The sequence below is a fragment of the Convolutriloba macropyga genome, chromosome 8 (genome assembly GCF_964194025.1).
Source record: "Convolutriloba macropyga chromosome 8, txConMacr16.3, whole genome shotgun sequence".
In the NCBI taxonomy this organism is placed as follows: domain Eukaryota; kingdom Metazoa; phylum Xenacoelomorpha; order Acoela; family Convolutidae; genus Convolutriloba; species Convolutriloba macropyga.
Window position 1 is genome coordinate 58,670,316 of NC_134475.1, and position 27,561 is coordinate 58,697,876.

The 27,561-nt window shown below is 35.3% G+C and overlaps 1 protein-coding gene across 2 annotated transcripts in view; it reads right to left on the reverse strand.

The window, feature by feature from the left end:
• The window catches only part of LOC142344873 (uncharacterized), a 148,352-nt gene that overhangs the window by 91,778 nt on the left and 29,013 nt on the right, over window positions 1-27,561 (reverse strand). For both annotated transcript variants that reach the window (XM_075396910.1, XM_075396909.1), the window contains exons 8-11: window positions 14,477-14,950; window positions 13,628-13,933; window positions 7,681-8,034; window positions 774-1,091 (exon numbers count right to left, since the gene is read on the reverse strand). In XM_075396910.1, coding sequence (XP_075253025.1) covers window positions 774-1,091; window positions 7,681-8,034; window positions 13,628-13,933; window positions 14,477-14,950 — 1,452 coding nt within the window. The remainder of the gene's footprint in view (window positions 1-773; window positions 1,092-7,680; window positions 8,035-13,627; window positions 13,934-14,476; window positions 14,951-27,561) is intronic.

Below are 27,561 nucleotides of genomic sequence, written 5' to 3' on the forward strand. Positions count from 1 at the left end.
AACTGCACCTCTCTCAAAATAATGAGATTTTGCTCAAAATCATCTACTTTCTCAGAGCATTGCGAATGATAACGCCTATCTTGTAAGAGACTCTTGCAGCAGCTCGTCCAATATAGGTTTGTGAACAGATAGCTCGACCAGGGCATATTTGAAAACTGGGTGACCAAAATAACAATTAAAATGGTTTTTGCTTTGAAAGCTATGAAAAGCCTACACAGCGAAAGATTACCAAGCAAAACATTGAAAGCATTGCTTAGATTATTCATTTTGAAAATGAAAGAATTTTGAAAAGTTTGGGATATATCTTACTTGGGATCTTTTCCGTTTGTAAATATAACTTTTACACCCCAAGGCGCACGTGCTATTTTTTTTACAAAAGTAACGTGCTGTAGTTTCGTGCAAAAAGTAAAGTGCTAAGTGAAAGTCCCAAATAAACACTGGAGGAAACTACCCTAGTCTATTAACGACGGCGGATCTTTTCCGTTTGTGCCCCCACCCCCTAGTACGTTATGCCCCCCCCCCCCCCCCGTAACAGAGCACGTGCCATTACATAGTGAACCATTATATGTAAAAATATGGCACGTGCGTCTGGGGGTGCAAATAAAATGCGCCCACTAAGCTGGGGGGCACAAACGGAAAAGATACCAAAAAAATTATTAAGATGTTACCCGAAACGCGTTTCTTTTTATCAAGATTCTGAGATGCAGGCAAAAAAGTTACAAGATCAGTTCCAAAAAAATGTAAAAAATAGATTTCTGGACTCTTCAACTGACTCTTGATGTTTTTCCAAAACGGCTGAGTTGGCATTTTGTCTGATACATCCACGTGGTACTTCAAAACCATTACTGGTTGACCGTATACTCGTAAATAAGACACTTTTCCAGAACAGTAAACCTCAAACAATTTGTCCATAGGGTCTCCGCCGTGTTTCAGAACTCTTCTAATGAACATTCCACCTTCTACGCATCCGAGATCTTCTAGAAAGTTCCTGGTTACGGGGTTTTCGAATAGGTTCTTTTCAGTTGATTCAACAGCGTCAAATGAGTTGTAGGTTTGGTCAAATGTCCAGTTTATTTTTGAGTTCTCATCACCTAAGCATAAAAGGAAATAAGATAGATGATCATAAAAATAAACGATTAATATTTTGTCATCAAAGTGGATGGAATAAGATCAATGGCTGATATTCCTTACATTACGAGAGTCTACTGGTATAAAATTTTTGAGTAAATACGTGTTTTTATTACCAGATTTCAATTTTCCTATTATTACCTTGCGGGTACATAGTTCTGAGGACAAAAAAGTGGTGCCCTTTATGAAGTCAGTGGTTTTCATTTTTTAATTGGATGCTGAACAGTGAAAACTGCTCTTCGACGCAAAAATTTTTTGATGGGAACAGCCATCTGCGTCATTTCGTGTAATTCCATTTCACATAATTTAGGACTGGATTTCGCACTTTTACAAACCCAAAGCCAAAACAACCCAAAATATCACTAGATTTCACAAGGTAACACCAATAATTATCCAAACAAGAGAAGCATAATACACAAAGAATGAAAGCTTAAGATTAAAAAGACGGTAAAGAGCAAAAGAACATAAATTAGGCAGCAGATTAGTTTCACAGTAATCCCTCATTTTAGTTTTCAATGTGCATGAAAGTGTTTGTCATATCTGTCGATTATTTAGAAAACCGAGCAAGAAACAGGGCATAGAAACAGAGCATGAATGGAAAAACAGCAAATATGGCTCAACGATTTCTTGCTCCGTTATAATGTTATTATATATGCTCCAAAATCACTTTAATCTTTACTTCTCTTCACAAACATTGAATTACAACTGAAGGATTTTTCTGCAATTAATGATAAACATTCGATTGATTTAAAATGAGTGATTTTTCTGCAATGACTAAGATGAAAGACTTTGACTTCTCGACGGAGGTTTCTATGACGGACACAGAGTCCAACGCCTCCACAACGGCAAGGAAACGAACTGCAGCTCCTAGAGAAAATCCATTGGAAGTGGTGATAAATTTGCAGAAGGCGCAAGCACATTCTTTTGAACCACTAACCAAGAAAAATAGCAAAGAAAAAAGGACACGTTTTTTAACTGAATAGTGTTGATTATAAGACAATCTTTTGAAACTGTCCATCAACTTGAGCAAGCAATCTGCATTTAAGACTAAACAACATTTATTGAGTGATATTTCTGGAATTGATATCTAAAACCAAAAGTTTATAAAACGGTTTTTAAAATAATGGACTATTCTACAATTAACCATTATTCTCAACTGCCACTTGAAACTTATTAGCTTTTGGAATTATTAGATGTCTCTTGATGTGTTCCGATTTTAAACAAATAATTTTTTTTTGTTTGAGGCGCCAAGTAAAACCCGCGACCCCACAGTGTTCAATCGAAACTTTTTTCGACGGCGCCTCATCGAACTCAAGCAGAGTTCTTTCTGAATTATGTTCCTCGTCAGTTCAATTTGTGCAGATTTTTTTGTGCAAGATTTCAATACTTCATTTCATCATTTAACTTATATCTCTTGATTCTGTTCCCTTTAATATTTACTCGTCGTTTTATCTGTATTTTGTTTAGAGAAATGTGACTGAGAGAAGAAACCAATTTTAATGAAAATACGTAGACTTTGTTGTTTTTATTGAGGAGTTAAAGCACCTTGTTGATAAAAAAATGTGTAATAGAATAATAGATTAATAAAAAAGAAATATCTGATTTTGCGGAAAATGGTTGCAATAAATTTTAGGTACGATTTTTTAATTGTCTTATGGTTGCTTTCTTTCAAAATTGTTTAAAATTTGGTGGAATGCCCTTGCAGTTGAACGCAACTAATATTCACAATTGTCTGATCCTATTCTTCATTTTAAGGCACTTTGTCAATTTGTGGAAACCACTTACCAAAATTTAAGCGCTTTCCGCATTGAACGAAAGGCGGCGCCGGATGGCGCTAGCCACTCTCTTTGGAAGTACATTTTTTTGGTACCGATAGACGCTCGTACGGTAAGTATTAATATAAAAGATTATGAATTCTTTTAAACCAATCATATTTTTTTTCCTTTTAAAAAGTATTTTGTAATTAACCAGGAAATGTGTAATGAAAAAAAGAATCATATGTCCCTGTATCATTATTACAAGCTTTTTGTATGATTATCAATCCTGGGCCATTATTTGATTTAAAATTTGTAATTGCATATCTTGATAAAAAATGGAACACCTCCCAGTGTGCAAGATATAAATTCAACCGAAATAACCTGAAGTTATAAAAACTGTAAACTACCGGAATTTACTAATGCATTTGAATGCCAATTGAGACCAGCAGTTTTACCGAAACTTAACTGTGAAAGCTAGTCGGAACTTTGAATCTAAACTAGTCTTTCAGAGACATTATCTGTCAGTAAAATGATAGCCGATTTTCTGATCTAGTCTTTTTTGGCCCAAAGATTGGTGATCATATAATTATACGCATTAGGACTGCTATTTTCCATAGTAACGTTTTATATAACAACGCTTACTTGAGCTCTTAAAAAAGTAGTGAGGGTTCAGCAAATTAGTGTGGGAAGGTGGGTTAGCAAAACAGAAGTGTAGATTCCGATTCTTCATAAATAACCACCTGTAAAGTTGGATTTGGTAGCAGCCTGGGTGGGCTTAGGGGCGTATTAGAAAGTTGGGAGGAGCGGGGGTGGGCAGGACCCTAGTCGAGATCTGGAATTTATGAAAAGACCTATTAACTCCAGGTGGGGGGGGGGGGGGGGGTAAATATTGAATTAAATTACACGGTCAAGGACCCTAGTTAAATTCGAGGCTAATTCTTTCCATAAGTTCAACCAAATTTTTCTCATGTGCAAAAATGAGGCAAACTAAAAAGTTCTGACAGCATTTGGGTTCGACCTCGTGTCGTTCTCCAATCTTACCCAATGCTTAACCAATTGCGCCACATTTCCTCAACTTTAAAGGAAATTGGAAACAAGTCATTATAACGGTCGCGAGCGTAATTCCAGGACATGTTTTATTGTCCAGCCAAATCCCGGAACACCTTTATTGTCCATCCAAATTCCAGGACGTATGTTTTAGTTCCAGTCAAATTCTAGGACGGTTGTTTTAGTTCCAGCCAAAGTCCAGGACATCACCTTAGGTCCAGACAAATTCTTTTCATACCCTAAATCTGTCGAGGACGTTCTTTTAATATTTCCAGTTCCCGACGAGGGTAGGGTGTTAAAGACGTGGTTCTTAAAGAGTGTCTGGGGTGGGGTTCAACCATATCGGTATAGTGGTAGAATGCGACGGGGGTTCGATGTGTACAGAGTGAGAGGTGTCAATGTGGTCAAGAAACTGCCTTTTACAACTTGATTTTTTTCATCTGAGTAGCTTGGGTTAATTGTCCGTTTAGAGAACAATAAGGCGCAAAGAGACCTGCTCGGCGAATTGCTGCGCTCCAGGCTTTAGCTGTTTGCCCCATTTTTAAGCAAAAAATTAAGTGGCCAGACGATTACTTTTGAAAAATTAGATAACAAGTTGTAGCAGAAAATATATACTGACAGTCAAAAACAATTTGCATCGGTTAATTTTACGAAAAAAAATAAATTTTACGAAAAAAAATAAAAAATAATTTTTATTACTCCATCTTGGAATCAAATTCCGGGAAAATTTTTTCAACAATGGTCATTGATCCCCTCGGCTAGTGGTCTTGCCTATATATGAAATACTGATATTACTAAGCGGTAACTAGCCAGGCACCGCAATGTAAAATTGACGAACTCCATCCAGGTCTCATGAGAAAAAAGCTAACACGAAATTACTCTTTATTCGCACTTTTTCTCTTTGCAATGTTTAACAATATGAATGTTCAGCATAATTGAACAAAGGTAAAAACATATTTCATATATAAACTGTCCATTTAGAGACTATTAGGGCGCTAAGAGTGTTGCCCAGCGACTATATACTCTCCTGGCTGTACCTATTTAAACCGTTTTTGTGTTAAAAATTTAAATAGTCCGACAACTAGTTAAAAGACAATCAGGCGAAAAGGAAAAGTAATAGCAGGAAATATAACATAAAAGATAAAAGCGATTTGGATTGATGTACGTGCCACAAACTTCATTTGAGGTTAGCTAATAAATTTATGATTACTACTATGAAACAATTTTGGCCTTCAATATCTTTTAGGTGTTACCCTTTTAAGCTATTTCACACCGAGTAAAAAAAATTCAAGTCAGTTTGTTGCTTTTTATGAGATACGTATCAAATCGTTTTCATGAAACCATGAATAGATTTTTTAAAATAAATTAAATTGATTGGGTTTTGTGAAAAATTTATCTGTTCTGTATGACGAAGAAACTACCATTAATATTGCTATTCATGGCAGTCTTGTTTATTATGACAAGTGGGTTCTCAAGATATGAACATATCAAAATGGTTGACATAGTGAACCAACAATAGATAAATATAATTTAATAATTAAATTTTAATTTTTCATCTCGAAATAATGATAAACCGGACCCTAATGTCATAGCATATCAGTTTTGAAACATTGTTTTCCAATTGAATATCGTCGGCCCAGTACTGCATCACTTTATTCTAAGAGTATATTGCTACTTCATTTTTGCAGTCGATTCGAGTTTATGTTTTTACTGAAAAAAACTGTTATTCCTTGGTTTGATTTGCATAATGTTCGGAGGAAAATCATAAAAAAATATATGAAATTTTTTTAAAATGAATTTTTGGACGATGCACTTTTTGAGAATGAAAATGACTTACAATGTTAAAACTTTGCAAGTAACGTACTAACATCATTGGAAAAAACACCCGCCAAAACCACTAAATACAAGTGCCTGGAACCTGCCAAGTTTTCACGATTTGGACACAAATTGCAGACTTTTTTTTATTTATTATTTCAGATTTTACCGGATAACTTTTTTGAGTTATTTAATTTCAGCTCAACCAACTGAGATACAGTACTGGGCAGACAATATCGAATTGGAATACCACGTTTAGAGAGAATCTAGTGTTACTGCAAAAAACTGAAGGAATGTATCCATTTCATCAGCAAAAATTTAGTTGCAAATTATCATTGAGCCTCAGGCTATGTCGGAGGACATGGGTGGCGAGCGAAGGAAAACTGATGAAGATCCATTTTAAAAACTATCGATTTTGACTCTGTCAGTGGATATGGCTCCTCCGTTTCCTATCTGCTACAAATTTTTGTTTTTTTTTCTATTTTGCTCTATTATTTGAAATCATTTCTTTGCCCAAACTTTTTCCATAACAGCATCTAAGCTCCCACTTCGATCTAGTCCAGCTCCTCTAACCCAGTCACACTTTTTTTGTCTTCCTCAAATCCCGACACGGATCGCTTCCTCATATCCCGACACGACCTGTTTATTAATTCTATTTAAAAGAAGGGGTGGCGAGGAGGAGCTGAAGGGGGTCTGAGTCCATTGTAACATTTATATATAATTCCATGAAATAGGTTTGATTTTTTTGTTCTGAAAAGCTTACTAAATCAAGGTTTTGAATAAAGATGTGGTCATGAAAATCAGAGAACTGGTTTTAAAACTGCTCATAGTTGTTTTAAAAACGGATACATTTTAAATTGATTTCTTGTCTGTTCTGTGTAAAAGTGACCTGATCATAATATGATCATAGTTAAAAACAGTCTGGGAAATACTATGGTTCAGCCCTAATTTATTATGTCACTGTAGCATTAGAGCTGCTAGAAATGAACCGATATTTAATCCCCCATATCAGCCGCATACTTTTAAGCCTTAATTGCCACTACTCTTCTGATCTACAAATTAACGCGCGCATAGATTAAAAATGTATTAGCTTTTGAGGCTTTTTCTAATTAATAAACCAGAGCCAGTCTAGCCCTGGATTATCCAGGACCTAATCCAAACTAGAACTAGAAGTAAATATGAGTAAGCTCCGCTAACACAATTTAATTTCACTGCTTTTTGACTGACATTTGCAACTCAGGGAAACTACTAAAAGCAAAACAGCTGCATCTGAAGTAAAGCAATAAATTCCCCCCACAATTTTCAATGTCATATGAGCAGACCAACCGTCGACGACCTCAGATAACTGTTATTTTCCTTTGCTCGGATCAGAATTCCAAAAAATCTAACTGTTCAAAGAGCTAAACATAACTTTAATTGCGAACATAACTTCTATTTCTGAACAAGTAAAATTTATAAGCCTTCTTTCCGCACGAACATATTATCACATCTCTGAAATAACTTGGCCGGCCCATCACCACAACTGATAATAAGTAAGCGTGTGTAGTTAAGTTCTTTCTTTCAGCCACCAGTCTTTAAATTGAGACTTATAGCACAAACAAGTCCTAGGCATATATCATTGCCGTCGATTTTTTATATCTTTTGCCAAGTTAGATCGGCATGCATAAAGAGATCCCGTATTGTGTGATCTGTAGCAGCCCGCTCGAATTTGATATTGCTTTGATTCGGGAAGGAAACTGATTAATACCTGTGAAAGATGAAAACTGTGTCTTCAAATAGTTTACCTAAAGTTAAGCGTATGTGGAAGTTAATCGCATATCTCAGTACATTCTTTTTGCCCAGTATAACCTTTCGCCCAAAAAACTTTCACCCCTGAATGTAATTTAATTATATTGATGATTTTGTTTATAAAAGACAATAATGCAAGACTTACTATTCGGGACATTGATCGATGAAGAGTTTTCGTGGCTCAATGGTTCAAGAAAGTTCATCGGCTTCTCTTTCGTGAAGTTGTAGTTAATATCCTTATCGTCATCATCATCAATGTCCCCATAAACTCTGACAAAGCTAGTTTCGCCATTGCAGTAGATCTCAAATAAAAAGTCAAGCGCATCATATCTGTTCCCGAAGAATTTGCGGACAACGTTGCCGTCTTTTTGACATCCATGTTGCAGCATTTGTGCTTCAAACAGTCGAAAGAGCGCTTGTGAAGCCACTTTGAGAGTATCTTCTCCTCCAATAGTTTTTGAGGGCAGAGGTAGCCATTCTACCTCTTTAGGTGGGTGAACTAAAAGTCACTTTTGTCATTTAATGACCAAGGATTAACAACTGAATGATAAATTCAAAGCTTTGCCTCCCATGGATTAGGCTACTTCAGTTTGCACGACTTGGAAATGCGTGTTTTTTGTTCATGCGCTGCGTCGAATCGAATATTCTTTTGTCATTGAACAGATTTTTTTGACAGTGCAGTGCTTGCTTACTAAATTTTTTTTAGCTGTTTTTGACCTATATGCAACTTTCTTGTTTGTAATTAGTTTTTTTTGCTACTTTTTGTTACTATCGGCCCTTCATTGAATAGATCACAATGATGCTCAGAAAAAAATATTTTTAAGGTCTCATTGGTTTCCCGGAGTCAATTCAATTCCCCAATCAGTACTAAAACATTTTGAAACATAGAGAGCATCACTGAATCATTGTTCCCGCGTCGTATAATTCCTTTTCTTACTGTTCATAGTGCAAACATTCTGTTTTATACTGTCATTTATCTAAACATGTCATTGAACATACTGCTTTACATCTGGACAGGATGTTTGAGTTGGTTCATGATGATAGGTACAAAACAGTTTATTTATGAAAATTTCGAATGGCTCAAAAGCAGTTATGACTGAACAAAATGGTGATTCCCATTTGTAGAAAAATATTCTAAATTGGACATAGAAGTGAAATTGTAGTGAATATAGAAGTGATTAGTGATAGAGGATACTGAATATATTGAATAGTGGTAGTGGATAGTGACGACAGAAGTGAATATAGAAGTGAATATAGAAGTAAATTGGATATTGGACTGTACTGAACTGGATACAATATCTATATATACCCAGTACTCAAATTCCACCGTCAATTGCCCTCTGCAGTCGCAATGTCACTGCCTTAGTCATTTGGTGGACGAAGAAGTGTATGTTGTGTTCTTTTCAGACTTTTCGAACCCAGTCAACAATCTCAGAATCGAGCTGGAATTGGTGTCAACAAAATCTCCGCTCGTCCATGTTATTATTGTTGTTATTCTGATCAATAACTGAATAAATGCAAAACAATTGATTTGAAACCATGACAGGTGGTGTTGGGTGGCAGTAGGTAGTAGGCAGTAGGCATACAAACCTATCTTGCCCGATATCGCATTATTAAATTTGAAAGCATGCTAGGGGAGTAGTTGGGTGGCAGTAGGCATCTATATCTATCTTGCCCGATATCGCATATTTTACAAAAAATATATGTTAAAAATTATAAAAGTTTGTGCAAAATTATTTGTTAATAAGTATTCAATATGAGAACAACGTTTATTTGGTGCAGATATGTTTTTCGGCTGTCGAAATTTATTTATACCTGACTCACAACATTATCTTACTTCTTCACTTTCAGATATTTTCTGTTGTTCCAATTACTTCAAGTTAAATACGAACTCGCAATACTTCGAGACTAAAATTGCAATGGCCTAGAGACAAATTACCATTGTAAACACCCCGTTGGAATTAAATGCTGGGCGACTTGAGGCAAGAAAGTTGTTGAATCAGGCGGGAAACGAAACTAATAGTCAAAAACTTCCAGTCTACAATATAAGTCAAGTACCTTCAAGACAAATGGAGCAACCGAATCACCATAATGTTTGCCATTTGACAGAGCCGTACACCGAGTCTGTGAGCTTCTTTTCTTTTCAATTTTTCTCAATGCTGTTATTCCGTGTTCCACGTGTTTCTTCCCATTTTAGCCACCAAAAAAATTACGGTCCCCATTATGATAAGGTTAATTGAAAATATCAATCTGTTTCCAATACAACTATTAAATGTTTGATAACCGAGTTTAATGTTGGAGCGGGTCTCTCTGTTATAACCCCGCAGTTTGCGATCAAAAAACGTTACCATCTCCTTCTTACCGTGTCTTTTGGGGTTTCTATTGGCAAAGGACCGACCGAGTTTATTATCCAATTTATGAATGCTATGAATGATCTTGATTATAGAATTTGAAAAGATTGCGCTATAACCTACTCAGGGAGATGCTGAAAAGGGGACAGAACCAGTTATTATTAGCTGGTAGTTCTATAAGAGTTTGAGGAACAGCCTATAAGCACTTCCGATTTAGATGAATCTTTCCACGATTCTTGCAGTAATTTACCTTCAAGTGCGTTTGAACAGGAACTGAAACACGGACGTGCAAATATTAATTTTTTTTTATTTTATTGTTATTATTATTATTATTATTATTATTATTATTATTATTATTATTATTATTATTATTATTATTATGTTTCTTATTTTTAATAATAATAATATTTAGACGTTGTGCCGATCTAGTTGATTTTATTGACCTTGCATCTGATTTTACCCACGAATTTGTCATTATCGGAGATATATGATGTAGAAACAGAACCAATTGGGTTGATCTTGCAAAGACTCATAGCATTCAAGAATGCTATTTGGCCAACCCAAGTGAAGTTCTCGGGAAAAATGAGAAGGAAGGATCTTAGCACCAAATTAGTTGCCAAAAAAATCTCTTTTTTTCAAGTGGGCGACTCGGCAGACATTACAAAAGCACCAAGCAGGTGAAACGTGATAACTTTTCCGATAAAGTTCCATTTCATTTCGATAGTTTTGGAGAAAGTTAGCGACGCTTAGCTGCCATGATTTTATCAGTTCTTCGAGAGTTTTGCTATAATTGGTAATATCTGTGATTATCTGATTTCAATCCTTTTTTCATTTGTTAATTGAAGCGATTCCTGAAACACTTTTGATGTCATTCTAACTCTGTTTGATGTTTGACAGTGTGTTCTCTACCGCTATCTCCTTAAACCCATTTCTGCTGTTGCTGTTTGTTTGTTTATTTGAAAAGATTGATCTGAGCAATTAATGCGAACTGTTGCCGTTTGTTTTATTTCAGTTGAAAGGATTGTGCTGAACAGTTTGTTATTTTGAACAGTAAATGCGAGTATTGATCTAATTTTTTACCGCTATGCTTCCCGTGATCCTCAAGATTTTTGATGAAATTTGGAAGTTTTCATTCAGTTATTAATCAGAATGACAACATGGACTAGCGGAAGTATTTTTGACACCAATTCTAGCCTCCTTATTCCGTGTTGACTGGGTTAGAAGCGAGGGAAAAATGAAAAATCTGAAATGAACACAACATACACTTCACAGTTCTGCAAATGAATAAGGCAGTGTCATTGCGACTGCAGAGAGCAAATGATGGATGATGGTTACATTTGTGTTTCGACCAACCGCATTTAACAAAAATCAAATCAGATAAGCATACAAAACATTCGAACAAATATTTATAGCCAAAACACTAATGCGAGTTTATTTGAACTTTTGGCAAAAACGAGTTTTCGCTCAGCGGCTAAAAAATAGTCTGCCAACAGTTTTATTTTAGAATCCTAAAAATGTTGAGTATCGGTTTTAATCCAATTGCTTAAAAAAATTTCTGCAAAATGATTTTCAATATAAGTAACCTTTTGAAGTCCGTAATTGCCGCTTCGCTTTTTGATGTTTGCTTTTTCAAAATTTTGTTTTAATTGGTAAAAAGTTCTTCTACTTTGGCTCCATGATTTGTTTACCAGAGTCTTCTGGACAAATTTCGAAATGTTTTCCATCAGTTTTTAGTCTGATTGGATTTTTGAAAATATTGTGCTCATTTAAATTTCAAAAAAGTTCTCTCGATTTTCTTGCCTATTTTCAATATATTTTCTATTTTTTTCTGAATTAAATTTCAAAAAAAAAATGCTCTCGGTTTTCTTGCCTATTTTCAAAATTTTCTATCTTTTGTAATTTCCCAATTGTTTTTGATTGTCTTTTGTAAATAATTTTTGGTGTCTTTTTCTTGGATATCCTTTGTTCACTAAGAGAAAAAATGAAAACTTGGCACAAAGTTAAATAGTACTTTCTCTAATTCAGTTTATTTTTTTTAAGTTATTCGATCTTATGCTCAATTTGTGTGAGAAGTTTTTTTTCTGTAGTACGTGTCAAAAGATGTAACAACGAGTTATGACCCGCCAATTTAATATAATATTTAGTGGCTTTATGCATATCATCATTTAGATTCCGAAAATTTTGCAGTTTTTTTTATTCCTGTTGTGTTATCAACTTGAATTTCCTTGGCAGTATTGCTAAGTGCTATTGGTTTTTGCATATAGTCAAGTGCTAAACGATTGCACTAACTTGCTCTCTTTGGTACTAAAATATTAGTTTTCGGCTTTTCGTATCGTCCTTCATTCTTTCAATTAGCACTCGTTCCTTTTCATCAATTTATTTTTGAACTGATGAGAGAGCCTGCAAATTTTTTTCGATTTAATTGTAGTTGATTTTGCAATATGATGAAAATAGCGACGGATGTGCTGATTGATGGCAATGTGTTGTTTCCGGAAATTTTTTTTGGTCTGCTCTTAATACGAGGACATGTAATTCAAGCCAGCCCAATTTTTTGAGCCAGGCAAATAAAGATTTTTTGAGTGCATAAAATGCTAACTGAAGTATCGTTTTCAAGCTTGCATTCAAATTTCTGAATATAAATACACATCTATCTTATTTTAAATAAAGTTAAAGAGACACAAAAATCCACCACTTTTTGTAACAATTTTTTCCAAATTTCAAAACTATTTTGGCTAAATTTCAACAAATTTGGAACGCTTTTTGGGGGGTTGTCTGTAGTTGATTAGATAGTCCTTTTGAAAAATCATAGCTCACCGTTTAAGAGCATGCGTGGTATCGTTCTCAACCTCACTTTGTAGCCGTGATTTGAACGAAAATCATATTTCAAGAATTCCATTTGAAACAAAATTGTGATTTTGAATGATTTTTGCAATATTAAATAAGATTCTCAATTTAGTTTCACCTTATTCGCGTCAAGCACAACAGTCATCTTTTGTAATTTGTGACATCAATTTAATGCTCTCTTCATTGGAGACTCTAGATTACCAAAAAAAACTACAATTAAAAGCATAGGGAAAATTACGATAATAAGTGCCCAACAAAAGATTGTTTTCTGCTTCTTCAATTCCTCAAAAAGAGGCGTAATATGACGTCATTGATAATAATATCTAAAAACAATTATTTGTCTTTAAAACGAATTTGAGTTCTCATATTGTTTCTAGAATTAAAATTTACCTCCATCTGAAAATCGATTTTTTTATTCTTTTTGAGCAATGTTTTCATTTTCCGTTTTCTATTGTTGCAACTGGGGATCACTTTTGGTTTTTAATCTGAAACAGTGCTTAGTTGTTCATATAATTTCCAGGCAAAAATTTTTTCCGTGAAGTTGTTGGCTGTTCTAACGGCGTGTGAAGTACTGAAATTCGCTGGCTTCCTGAATTTAATCTTTCCTAGATATCTTGCCAAGAGCTTGCTTCTTGATACCAATGCAAAGATCTTGCAAGTTATACATATCTTGATATTATCTTGCCATATAGCATGATAAGATCTTGGCAAGATTGACCATATTTAGTATGTTTCATACCGAGATGTATCAAGTTTCAGCTCAAAGGTTAAACATATGGTGTAATCTGTACTGACGTTGGAGTAAAAATCTGCACGAATTTGCATTGCTAGAATGCCGTCAGTTAGACAGTAATGAATGTAACAATTTTCCTTTCGCAGGAAATAATTAATACGAACCAAAGTGTGCATTGCCGAGAGGAACTGTAGGTATATCTTCATAGATCTCTGAATCCACTATCGGGTATCCGTACCCTCTTATGAAGGAATTCTTTTGACCATCACACTTCACCTCATATAGCGTGTCTTTTGGGTTCATTAGGTTCCCGTAGAACTTCTGCAGAAAGTTTGCAGAGTCGTTCCTGCAACCGAGTTTCGAAAGAGAATTGAAAACAGCGTCATTTGATTTCATGCTGTCTTCGATAACTGATAGTTTGTGGGCTAATTCAGTGAGGGGTATTTGGACCCACGCCACGGACAAATAGCCTGAAAACAAACCAGATGGTCGGCATTCATAAACATCGGCATTCAGATTTTTTCATAGAGGCAGGTCCAGGTACCAAAACCAAAGATATTAAAACAGCTGCCCAAATTTGATATAAAAAAGTTGCAAAGAAGTTTAACCCTATTCTGCCTCATTACAAGCTGATTGGGGTTTAGATAATTGTGGGCAATAATTCAAGTATCCGATAACCCTCTTAATTTATCTGGAATGCAACATTAAAGCTTCTTTTTTGTTCGAATCTGCACGCTTACTAAAGTTAAGTCTTATTTTCGTAAATTTAAACCTCTAATTATGAAAACATCATTCGACTTGATTGTCTTGGAAAATAATAGTCATTGGCCTCCGTAAAAACCACTTTTAGCTGAATTGCTATTATGGTTCTCGAATGAGTCAACAATGTCCTTCCCACTTACTTTGACTTATTCAGAAAATGAGGCGCAAATTTGAAGACCAATTTATTGCAGTAAAGTAACATGTTCCTGATGAAAGTTTATTCAAGTAACTTTCTAATGACAGCCACCAACCTTCATCGTCCAAAGCCGTGACCTTGAAACCTCCTTGAAGGTAAAACAGTGACGTAAGCAAATTCTTGTAATCCTCGTAACTTTGCAGCTTGAACCCATCATCATAGATTTTGTCGTATCCGAGATCATGATCAAACTCATAGTCAGTCGAATCGGGTTCTCGACCTTTGTATTCCCCAATTACCCAAGTCGGTTTCTCTGTATAGACTCCAAGTATCGGTTCCTTCTCGCTGGGCGGATTGTAAATGCGGAAATAGGACTTTTCACCCCCACATTCCACCTCGACCAGTTCGTCAAAAGGGTTTAATTTGTTCAGGTAAATTTCCTTGAGGAAGCCATTATGACTAAGGTCGCATCCGATCGATTGAAGAGTGGTGTTTAAGCCATAGAAGAAGAGTTCATACAGAACGTATTCTCTGGTGTAGTGCAAAGAGTCCCAGGGTATAGCCAGCCACTCGTTTTCTTTGCCAGATCCTAATAGTTTTTGGGTTTTATTTTCCCCGGGTTGAAGTTTCTTGGATTTCATACAAGAATCATGTATGATTTCATACTGACCATAATCGACTTCTTAGTTTGATCCTAGTATGAAACCAAAATCGTACACGATCTCTGTATGAAATTCAAAATTTTCCTATATGACCCCAGCATGAATTCAAAGAAATCGTAGATGTTAGGAATTGCTGCAGTTTTCAAACGTTGATTACGAACAGTTCGAAATTATATATATATATATATATATATATATATATATATATATATATATATATATATATATGTAGAATCAAAAATACAATCGAATCCCAGGATGTTGCAGAGTAGCTCTAGCAAGATTCGCTTAATTTTTTTAATAAGTTTTTTGTAAGCTGCTGCATCTGATGTACAAACCTTGTAAGATCATGCAAGGTCTTAGACGGAAAATACAAGAATAAAATTCACATCTAAAAGAATTTTAAGATATCGTACGACTCTTACTGAAATTTACAAGAAACAGAAAGATATTGTTAACATCAAAATCATACAAGATAAATATTCATCTAACTAGAATAGAACATTTTCTTTTTCGATTATCAACCTACTTGTTAAACTAGTTAAGATGAACAAGACCTCATGATCAATAGCACAATTTAGATTGAACAAATTGTGGGAAAACTGCAATTTTATGCATGCACAACTTTTCAAGATCTACAAGAGAATTCTACAAGAGTCGACTACTGTTGCAGACTACTCTACGAGAGCCGACTATTGCTAGAAATCAAATGCTTTAGGGATCAGCCACAAAACAACAACTTTAGACTAGACAAAATTTTAAAAAATTTGGCAAGTTTCAATTTTTCTGATCAGAATTATTAGACGATAGAAAAATGGACACTATTTGATTATAGAGCTTATTTGGTCAAAAACTTTTCATACATTGTTTTATTTATTAAAGAATTTAAATTTTAGTAAGAGTATGCCAGCTTAGTGAGAAAATATATACTGGCAATTTCATTAACAATCTTACAAGGTTACTTGCTTAGTACTGTAATTATAAGACAATATTTTCATTTGAGATACGAGAGAAACTTTTAGTAAAAATTTCGATTGTCTGTATGATTTTTCTAGATAACTCTAAATTTCGATACCTACATACAACTTCGTCCCGTACATATCAATTTGGTTTAGAAAAACTGAAAATTATATTTTCGAAAAAATCCGAAAACATATTTTCACTTCGAATGAAGAATCAACTCAGCCAGGTGACAGAGTAAATTCTTTGCTACTTTTTATTCTTTTTTTCATTAGATTATTGTGGTTTATTTTTAATTTCTCATAATGTATCTAATCTTGAACGCTTAGTTAGATGAGCAGATTTGCTTGAATTGAAATATTGTTGATGGAAATTGATTTCCTTGGTTTCAAGACCAAAAAGAAAAAAAAATGGCCCAACATAGTTATCTACTCTACAAACTTTTGGCACCGCTTTTAATAGGGGGTAGCTAAGTTAACCAACAATTAATATTTTAGAGAGCTATTTTGAATATGTGCCGAGCACTACTGACGTTTGTTGACACATTGCTTTCATTTAGAGAATACGTCATCACTGCAAGCAGAAAAAAGGGGTATATAAGATTACAAAAACTTAATAACGTATTAATAACGTTAAAAATTAATAACGTTTTTCTTTCAGTTATTTAAAAAAGGATTCTCTCTTTTATTATTTTACAAATGAAATCAAAGGTAAGTGTACCTCATTCAGATTCAGTTAATTGTTATGATATGAGCAACCGATATTTACACACTTCGGGGTTGTACCTATTCATCATACTCACCTCGAACAATTCCGGATGTCTTCTCTATTACCAAAACCATTACAAGTTTTGTCGTTTCATCGTTTATCAGGGTGTCAGAAATGATAAAATTCCCTATTTCTTCAAAAATTAGTCTTTTTCTATTAAAAAATTAAGATCTCGTGCCTGCGCAACTCGTTTCGTTGGGACGCAGAACTTTGATAAAAGCAGTTTACATGCTCAACTTCTACTAGAGAAACCGATGGAAAATCATGATGAGCAACTTATTTACACACTACTTTAGAAGAAACGATGATGTTTAAAAATGGTTGTATCCAAATAATAATTGTAAATGTATGGAACATCAAATCAGCAAACATTTAAAATTGAGCAACAAAGTAGGTCAAATTTGGAACAAAATTTTTTTATGAGCAGTGAAATTAAAAAAAAAACAAAGCTTTTCTATGAGTCATACATGCAGTGCATTAAATCAAGGTTTTGAGATCCGCAATGTATCAACATTTTTGTTCGCCCAAAACCATTTCTTTCAGAAAAGTAAAGTAAAAGAAAGTAATTCCTGTTGAAAGTAAATATTTTGGTAAAACATAAATTTTGCTGCACGGAAATACCAACCTTGGGAAAACAGGGAATAGAAAATGTTTGATTAAATTTGATCCGCCAGACCAGTTTAACTTCCACTTCTCATAGTAATGGTTAAGGGAACTTTTTAGATCTTTTAGTTCTGAAAATATTTGAGTTTTGAGTTTTTTTACACGTGCTTTTTTACGAGATAATTCAAATAAAAATTTGCTCTTAGAGTGCTTTTCTGAAAAACACTTATTAGCAGGAACGAAAAATGGTCATCCAACCTTTAGGTTTTAGGAAGTTTTAGATATTTGTAAAAGAAGCAAACAATAGGTGGCGTCGCAGAAAGACGCTAAATTGCGAAATGGGTGAAAATTGAAGTGGTTATAAAAAAATAGCAAATAAGATCAGAAATGTTTGATCATGCATTGGGTACTGAAACAGGGATGAACAGACGACAACTACAAGTTCCTGCTTTAAATTAAATAAAGATGAACAGGTATCACATACACCTAGCACCTTAATGAAAATTGTACAAAAAGAACAATTTTTTAAAATAGTAACAAATTTACTACTTTTTTACGTGCTCCCCGGTTCAATACGGTTTTAAATTTGTGAGTTTGAGAAACTCTATTTGTATTTAATTTCGCTTCATAAACGGTCATCAAAATCATATCCTTGTCGGGTGTCGGGCACCTGTAATCGGCCAAATATCTCACTAGCGGGTCGAGAGGAGATACTGTTCATATTAAAGGTGAGATTTTTGTCTCCTCCAGAGCTTCCTCTGCTGTTGTTTGGACATTTTCAACAACAGAAAAGGCGAGACCTTAGTTGTTTTTTGTTTACAAATTCGTGTTTGGTAGACGATGATCTTTAATGCATGCTTTTTGAGGAACAAGTTTGTAGCCGATTTTTCTAATTTAATAAAGCAAGTCTATTCTTAATTGTATAATTTAATCTTTCTACCCTCTCAATAGCCCGATTATCTTTAACTTAGACTTCGATAAAATCAATGTTTTTTCTATTACACAAATTCTGTATTTGATAACTAATAAAACGCTTCCAAAAGTCTCGCTACCATTTTCTTGTCGTCATAGATAGACCCTCCCAATTCAGTTTGTAATTCCTGATTCGGTTCAGCACAAGGCATATGGGGGCAAAAGTGCATAGCAAGAATTACTGATTTTATTAAGATCGATTTTTATGATTTTTACCGATTGCAGTGCAAGGTTTACACTCTGTTGAACTGACAATCATTTCCCAAACCAGGTATGCCAGCCAAAAATGCGTGACCGTACATATCATTCCCCAGGTGGCGTGTATGTTATCTAAAAGGGCTACCCTCAGGACGTTTGCGATAATAATCATAACATGCACACCCAGATCGCACATGAAGGTTGCGGCAGCAGTAAAATATGTACCGGTTAATCTGTTTTGGGCGTTTCTCGTTATTAGTGAGGAAACAATCGCTTACTTTTTTGAGCACCGCATCTTTGTTGGTAAGGGAGGCTATTAAGCTTTTAATGAAGACCTTTCTATTATGTTGTCGAATGTGGTTATTTAAGGGCTAGCTGTGGGAGGCGAGCTGACGTTGGTGGATGTGGCCGGCAAAGCAAGTAGTGGGAAAGATGGCTGATTCGCCTTGCAATTTGATTCACCGAATCGGACTCTGGTTGTGCGTTTCTTAGACAATTTGGATAGCTTGGCGATTGTGTTCACGAGAACAGTTTGATTTTGTCGAGAACAGTTTTGATTTTGTGTTCACGAGTGCAGTCAAAGTTTGATTTTGAGTTGAGACAATGTTAATAAAATTGGGAAGCAATTTGGACAAAAAGCAGTAATTTCAGGTCTTTGGTCTGACTTCTGCAACTAAGATAGGAAGGTCCATTAATATGTGGTAAACTAAACATAAATGATTGCATTTCTCGCCTTGCGGGAATGCTTACATTCTTATTCTGGATAGTATTATTGAGATGAGAAGAAAATCGCCTATCGAGTGATGCTTTAATTGATATTTGCGACGCGGAGTATGCATATCTAAATGGATTTGAAATATAGCTGGTATATACTAATGGTTTTTGCTTAGCAGGTTACAAGTTAAAGGGGTGCTTGTGTAAATGAGTATCAAGCCTGCTAATTTTTTTTTGAGTTTATTATATTCTTTGCATAGTGATTTGCGGTGTGGAATAAATGTTTTAAATAAGTTGTGAAAATGAGGCGCAGATTGAAATCTAACACATTTTTGCAGAGGCTGAAATTATTTTTAATTTTGCGACAATTAATTTTTCGTTGTAAGCAGAATCTTTTTTAGCTTTTTGGTTTGGGTGTTGCGCAACATAATCAACAAGACCCATTTTTGTGCCTGTCGTGTATTCAATTGTGAATTTGGTAATGTAATAGTCTATCTAATCAACGGGTTAGAGGACCGATATAAAATTTGTCTGAATGGTTTTCTGTTTGTCTTGAAAGTAGTGCTCTTTTGCTTATTATTATCGATAGTAGTGTTAAAATTGCTGTTGTGCTTCGAAGGAATTTAGGAATCTAGATGTCAATGCGATGGGTTTACACCCGTCTACAGTTGTTCTAAAGCATCACCAAGCCCGGCATGTCATGCGTCGCATTTAACTCCTGTTTTGAGTGTCGATGATGGTAATTTTCAGTTGCTTTTGCGATGCAGTTCTTGAATTCTTGAAATCATTTTCAAGAGAATCGGTCGAAACAAATTTAACTGATTTTCGTAAAAGAAGGTGTAATGGATGACTAACTTCTGGTTGAGAAGATGGATAGTTTTTGGATGCTAACTTCTGGATGTCTAACAACTGGTGAAAGATTTGAGATAAATTTAGTTATTGAGAATACAGATCCAAGAAAGGAACGAAGTTTCTTTATAGTTTTGGTCCTCTAAGTGATAAAATTGCGGATGTTTTACTTTCTAGGGGTGAAAATCCTGTTGGTGAAACCTGATAAACCAGCCAACCTGTTTCTAATTTTGAAAAGTTACATTTGGTAGTATCAATCCTAAGAGTTTCCCCATCAAGTCTGTGAAGACAGTCAAACACATATTTTTTATGTTTCTCCTGGGAACGTTCGGCAAATATCAGTATAACATCTACAAAACGATAGGTGTTTTGAAATCCTATTAATGTGTAGTTTATTTCTTTTATAAATTCTGCTTTCAAGTCTTTGAGGCCGAAGAACTCAATTCAAAATCGGTTATTGCCCGATTCATTTTGCCACTTATTATGTTAAAGTTAGAGTGATCGACTGTATGAGGATCTAGTTTTATTTGGCCGCACGCATATTCCATACCTAAAATTGAAAAATATGAAGTGCTTTGCGATGCGGGATCACTAATTCACTGAGATATTGATTCGACTTCTGTGTCAATGTTTGGCGCTTGGTTTTTATTTTTGTGTATCGCTTTACTAAGGATTTTGAATGAAGTGCCAGTTTTAGAGATTGGTTTTCTTAAACGCGAGTTCAATAGGTAATAAAAAGTACTTGTCTGGGCAATTTGTAAGTTTTGTGATGTTATTCGTCGAGCAATTCTTTAAGCTCACAGTTTGTGTTAGTTTATCAAATTAACCGGGTTAAATCTCCCTTCTTAGTGTCCTGGTGGAAATGTTTGCAATTTTGATTTAGCTGCACGGTTTTTTGATCTTCCCACTCGACATACTAGATTGGTGAACTGAAGAACTACCTTTAAGTCACGCTAGGTAATGAATTTTTTTTCATTTCAATACCTTCTTGCAATGAGGATCGTGTGACCGCAGGTCCGAGTTAGTTGAAGAGATTGCAACCGATGAGTAGTTTGAGGCCATCAGCAACCACTGTGAAGGTGGCAGCACGTATATACCAGCCATTGCTTGTTACCGGTGTTCGAATTTTGCCTGCAAATTGAGTTGTTTCGCTGGAAAATGTTAGCAGTTGCGTTGCGGTCTGTTGCTCTCGCTTACCTACAAAGGATATGGGTTTTGGTCAACTAAGCTCGTTTCGAGTGACTTATCCGAAGTACTGCATGCTATTCCTGAATCATGGAGTAGAGCGGTTGAAAAGTTTTTTTTATTTTGATGGGCATATTAAGGGATAAGTTCTTCTCGAGATCATCGTTGATTGTGGCAACCATATTGTCTTCTCCACTACTGTAGTGTGATTTGTATATTCCTGTCGATGAGTGTAAATTTTTCACTGAAACTATGCGTTGAGTTCCTTTTTCTACTGCGTTGACCGGTTTTGTCATTTGGTTTGAGGAATTACTTCGTTTGATTTGTTTTTTGCAGACTTTAACAAATTGATTTAACAAACCCAAATTGTAACGAGTTTTTCCTCTTGCAATGCATTTTCCTCTCTGACCAGGGACACATACTATCCCGCAGTTAGGACATTGGAAGGTTGGTGGTCAAGAGCCCTGTGTAGGGAAATTGTTGTGAGAAACCAATTTAAGAGCTAGTGCTGGGCATATACTGAAATGCATTAGCGCTTGTCGGGACTTCTTTACCCAACAAACTATTTTATGAGCTTGTATTTGATGCTGATTGGACATCCCAATTTCCATGTTAATTGGCAACTAGAGAGCTTTCCTCGGTTCTACCGTTTGTTTCAACAACTTGTTTCGTACTTCAGGGTCGGCTAGTTTGGCGATGAAGACTTCTCTGATATGCGTCTCTACTTTGTTCTCAAGTCACAATTTTTTGCTAGTTCTTTGAGTTTTCAAAAGAAACTTTCCACCGTTTCTCATGAGATTTGTTTTGTGATGAGAAATCATGTCTCTCAAGCGTTATATTCCGGGGTCTGATGAAGGCCAAGGTTTATCTCCACGCATTATGCCGATTTCTATTAGTCGTTGGTATTTATTTTGCTAGTTCTATTTCTCATGAGCGTTTTGGCCTTTGAGTTCTCGTTCCTACTGTGTTGATGAGCCGATGATTGTTTCTTCGTAAATGGGTTCCAGGGGCAGTTCTAATATTTCTTGTTAAGGGCCGAGAAGTGTATCCAAGATGATATTCTCCTTAGCTGGCAAGGCTAAGAGTTGTATTGCACCCTCAACTTTTCCCAATTGAAGTGTGGGTCAGGTGTGGGTTTGTCCCAAAAGGCTTTGGTTCTCAAGGGAGTGTGTTCGATTGCTGGCTGCGCAATGTCGTACTTGACTGTTTTGCTATCGGATTCGCGGAGCGAAGACACCTATTCAATATTTGGATTGGATTTCGCCAGGTGAAAACCTTATTTAGGTTATGAGCTCAGCTTTGGGGAGCGAAGTCAAAAAAAATTCTGATTACTGAAATTGAGCTGTTAAGTTATGACAATAAAAACAGAAGTGGTTGTCAACAAATGGCAAGTATGAACAGACATGTCTGATCACGCACCGGAAAAGAAATGGGTATGAACAGATGACAACTAACATGCGGGAAACATAAAAAAAGATCTGAATAAAAAAGATGGAATGAGGGGCAAATAAGTATGAAATATAATATTGCATCGTATTAAGATTCTTTTGCACTTAATTAAATAAAGATGATCAGGTATCTCACTTCCTTACCAACCAAACTATTAGATCATCACAACAATTTGACATTTGTAGGTGCAAAAAGGGCACATGTTCTAACTTTCGATGAAAAAAAACGTACCCGGAAAATTTCTGGAAACAGCTAGAGGCTTCCGACGCCTCCAGTTGTTTCCAGAATTTTTCTGGGTGCTAACAGGAGAAAAGAACAGAACAAAAGACAAAAAAAACGTTGATTAGCTATCAATAATAAGAGTATTTTCAAGTAGATGAAAGTCTTCACAAACAAATGAATTCATAGAAAACTAAACAAAAGAAAACTACTATAATCACTAGAACAATGGGCTGAAAATTCTTTTAGTTTTTAATGTTTCAGCTCCGACTCTAAAAAAAACTTATGTATGGTTATTCAGAAAGAAAACATGACATGGTAAATCAGCAACATTATTAATAATAATCTCAACAATTATTTTTCATGTTCGAGATTACAAGACAAATTTTTCATGGCATTAGCAAAAAAAAGTTATCTGTCCAAGTTGAAGCTAATCTCCAAAGATTTAATAGGAGAAAAATTTGAATTTGAAGTTGTCCGAAAAAGTTGAATTTGAAGTTGAAGTTGAATTTGAATAAGCGGACAAACCTTAAATTAGAACAATAATAAAATGATCCCAGAACATAGCCGTTGAACTCATTCAAAAAACTTGATGAAAAAAACCTGAAAAAACATATTAAGACATTGTAAATGAAATTGTTAAGGTGAAAAGAAACTATTGGAAAAAAGACCAAACAGTGCAAACAGTGACAAAAACTGTTAAATAAAAATTTGGCCCTGCAACTTTCCTACTCTCGAAAAAATATCCGTGAAATGACCACTGTTCATTATAAAGGTCAATATGTGGGAAATAAAAAATCTTAAGTCAAGTTTACATCGAAAAGCAGGAATTAAAAGTTAACGTCTGGGAAATGTCTCGAAACAGATAAGAGAAAATAATATATTAGGTTTTGCTTTGTTTTAGCTTTTCCGAAATGACCCACTTGAAATCAATAAATAATAGTTAAAAGTGAAAAAAAAATCGGTGATGTAAATTGAATACTTTAAAGAGTTAGAATTCACGCCAGAGTGACAAATATTGAAAGTTTTTGCGCTCCAATTTTAAAACATTTTGCGTTCCAATAGACTGAGGTTAAAAACAAGCATCAGCGGATTCTTCAGGGATCTTTGAAAACTTATTTCTGACAGAAAAAGTTTGTACTGATATTTGATATTTAAATGTTAAGAAAATGTCAAAAATCCATCTGAATCGAAAGTAATTTTACAACTGTTGCTTTTAAACTCTTGCATGCGCAAAATGTACAACCGCATTGAACTTAAACTTCTTTGGTACAGTTAATGTTGGACAAATATCCTCCTCAAACGCAAAAAATATAGGAATTGATGCAAGAATGAAGAAAAATCTTGATATTTTTGAGCTTTTTTGCCGAGAAACATGTTCAAAAAACTTTTAAAAATTGCCCTCTATAGAATTATTTAGCTCCAAATATTTTCTTCTAAAGCATCATATGTTATATTAAATTCTTCAAAAACAATAAAATAAAGGTCAAGGGCTAGAATCTTTGGCTTAAATTATCGACTATCTACTAATCCTTCGAAAAAACTATTCAGAGTCAAATTGTCATCCAATCAAAGCGGTGCATGCACAAAGAAGGCTTTCGCCTAGACAAATCGGTCAACCGTCATTGTTTTTGGCAACAATTTTTGTTTTTACGTCAAAAAGCCACATAAACAAAACTGCTTCATGTAAAAATCAAAAAAGACCGCTATAAAAACGGAACTCATTGAATTGTAAAAATGCACCCCTTCCGTCGAGAAGAAAACCATTTCACTCCGTGACAAGTCACTTAAAATTTGATAGCACAACAAAATGACACAGCAAAAAATAATATAAGGTAGCTTTGAAAAAAGAAAAAAATAGGACAGGTCACTGAACGCATCACTGTGGTATATCAGTACTCAACCATGTTCAAACATTCATTTTTCAACAAGCCGAGGGAGATAGGGCGCTACACCCTCATGAATTGTAAACAAATTTTTTGAAAACTTCGTTATTCCCCTTAGGGGAAATGTGGTACATCAGTACACAATCATTTTCAATTTTCGGTTTTACGTTGAATCCTTTAATGCAATTTTTATGTATTATCTTGGTTTAACATTGCAATCGTCGAACGATTGACTCATTCATCTCATCTTAACAGGTACTGACGCAATAATGTACGGACTGCGATATGAATAACTGCAGTTCAGCCTTAGTTAACATTCATTTCAGTTGTTTGTGCGCTGACAATCTCTTTAAAAACAAAGACCAAGTCAAAATTAGTGAAGGACACGAGGTATCTTAATCAAAAAAAATTGTTTGTATCTCCTGGACAACCAATTCATCTCAACCCATCAACTTTGGCAGACAAATTTTTGTTAAAAGGACCAAAACACACAGGGAACGATAACGTTGTTTTTTCAAAAAAATTATTCCAGAATATTTGTTTGCTATACAAAAACACTTAAACACTCATAAAGGCTACTAAAACATTTTACAATAATCACAGAAAGTTTTTTGAGCTTAGCAAGAGCTTCAGAAAAGACAAAAAAGAACAGTAAGTAATGGAAACCTGCTAAATCATTGCCAATTACAAATTTGCTAAACCGTTGCTCTATACAAACTTTGAGCTACAAGATTAGAGCTACAAGCTCTCAATCAAATTGAGATGTTCCCCACTCACTGTGAATTAAACAAAAAACTGAATCAGAAACAGAAGCGAGAATTGAAAACAAAACAAAGAACAGGAAAAAATGCAGATTTGCCGTTCTGTTGATGAAATGATCAACAGGAAACACTAATTCATATGAAATTTTATGAAAGAAGAGAAAAGAATCAAACACTATTCGTCAATCAAACAATTCTCAAATGAGGTTCAATTCATTTGTGCGTTGACAGCCTGTTTGCAATCCAAGATCAAGTCTGCATTAGTGAAAGATACAATGTATTACGTGGCGCAGTAAGAACAAAGAGGTAAGGCAAAATTAGACCTCGAAGCATTTTGGGAAAAAACCATTTCAAACCAGCTGATAACATGGGAAAACTGGAAGAGTCAACTGAAATTGGCTCTCTTCGCAAAGACAGATAGCGAACGCAAGGAACTTCTAGGGAGAAACCGACGAGTCATATACCTACCGAGCCAGTCGAAGAACAACCAGTGAATAACCCAACACAAACAATGAGGAGAGATTGACTCACAAGATTTCACCATGCTATAGCCAAATGGAAGAACTATTTTAACCTTATAGACAAGATAAGGGTGCTGTGCGATGACAAGCCATGGGAAATAGCTGACAAAAAGCAACATCGATGATCTACCTGACCATTGGAGTTGAAGGACGCAGAATGCATACGCAAAAATACCCACACACCAACGTCGACAACACCACGAAACTACAAATGCGGGAAGAACTGAAATTGACGTTCATCTGACCGAGGAAGGTCACCTTCGATCATTACCTACTACTAACGAGACGACAACAGAAGGGCGAAACAATGGAACAATTTCATTCTGCATTAAGATCCCTGGCCGAATTCTGTCAATTAGGAACATTGGAAGACGGATTATTAGGAAACATCTTTACAGCCAATATGATAGACCCAGAAATACAAAAAGAACTACTTAAAAAGACACTAAACCAGAAAAGGCATTAAAATTAGCCATCAACATTGAATTAGGTGCACGAAGACAATAGTCATACAGGCAAAGAACAACCCAGACATCTCCATGGTTTCGATAGTAAGAAGATCGGAGCCCGCACTAACTATTTCCAGCTCAAGGTACCGCGGGAACAACAGACAACCCAGAGGCAACTACAACCAGTCGACCAGACCACAATTTCAACAACACATTTGCGAAAATTGTGGGAAACACTGGAATCAAGACCATAAAGCCAAGTGTCAGGCCATCGGACAAATATGCACACGATGCAATAAACCCAATCAACTGGCTAGAGTCTGCGGATCAAATCTAACACGGAAAAATGAAAACCGCAACGTCAATGAAATATCGAAAAACGAACAAATGCAGCACGAGGAGCAAATAAAAATGGTGCCTAATGAAATAGAGGACCGGGACAAAAACAGCTGCTGAAGCCGTAAGACGAATCCATCCAACCTACGCAGCTTCAGAAACACTCCGTTGAGAAACGTGAGCACGTTTTACTGCCATTTAGAGTGCAAGGGTTGGAACGCAGGAAGAGCCGATCTCATCGTGCTACCGAAGAACCACACAGCCGTCATTGGTCGAGACCTGTTCCAAAAACCAGGAATCCAAGTCAATCAATAATCATCCCCGAAATTACAATGTAAGAACAACTCAATGATACAAAACTTGGACTTGCAAAACCTAAAACATGAAATAGCAAAACGATTCCACGGTCTCATAAAAAACTGAGACTATGAAAAAACAATACGGTAAAATCAAAATTCAAAGCAAATTTCAACCAAAAAAAAACAGCGAAGACAGAGAGTACCCATCCACCTGAGAACACAAAACAAAGACAAACTAAAAAAATTACAAGAGAATGGTAACATAATAAAACTGGACAAGTGCAATAATTGACAAAAACTTGAAATCTCTGATAGTAATTACGGTCATACCAGACAAAACAAAAAAAATAGCACCAAGTCATAAACAAT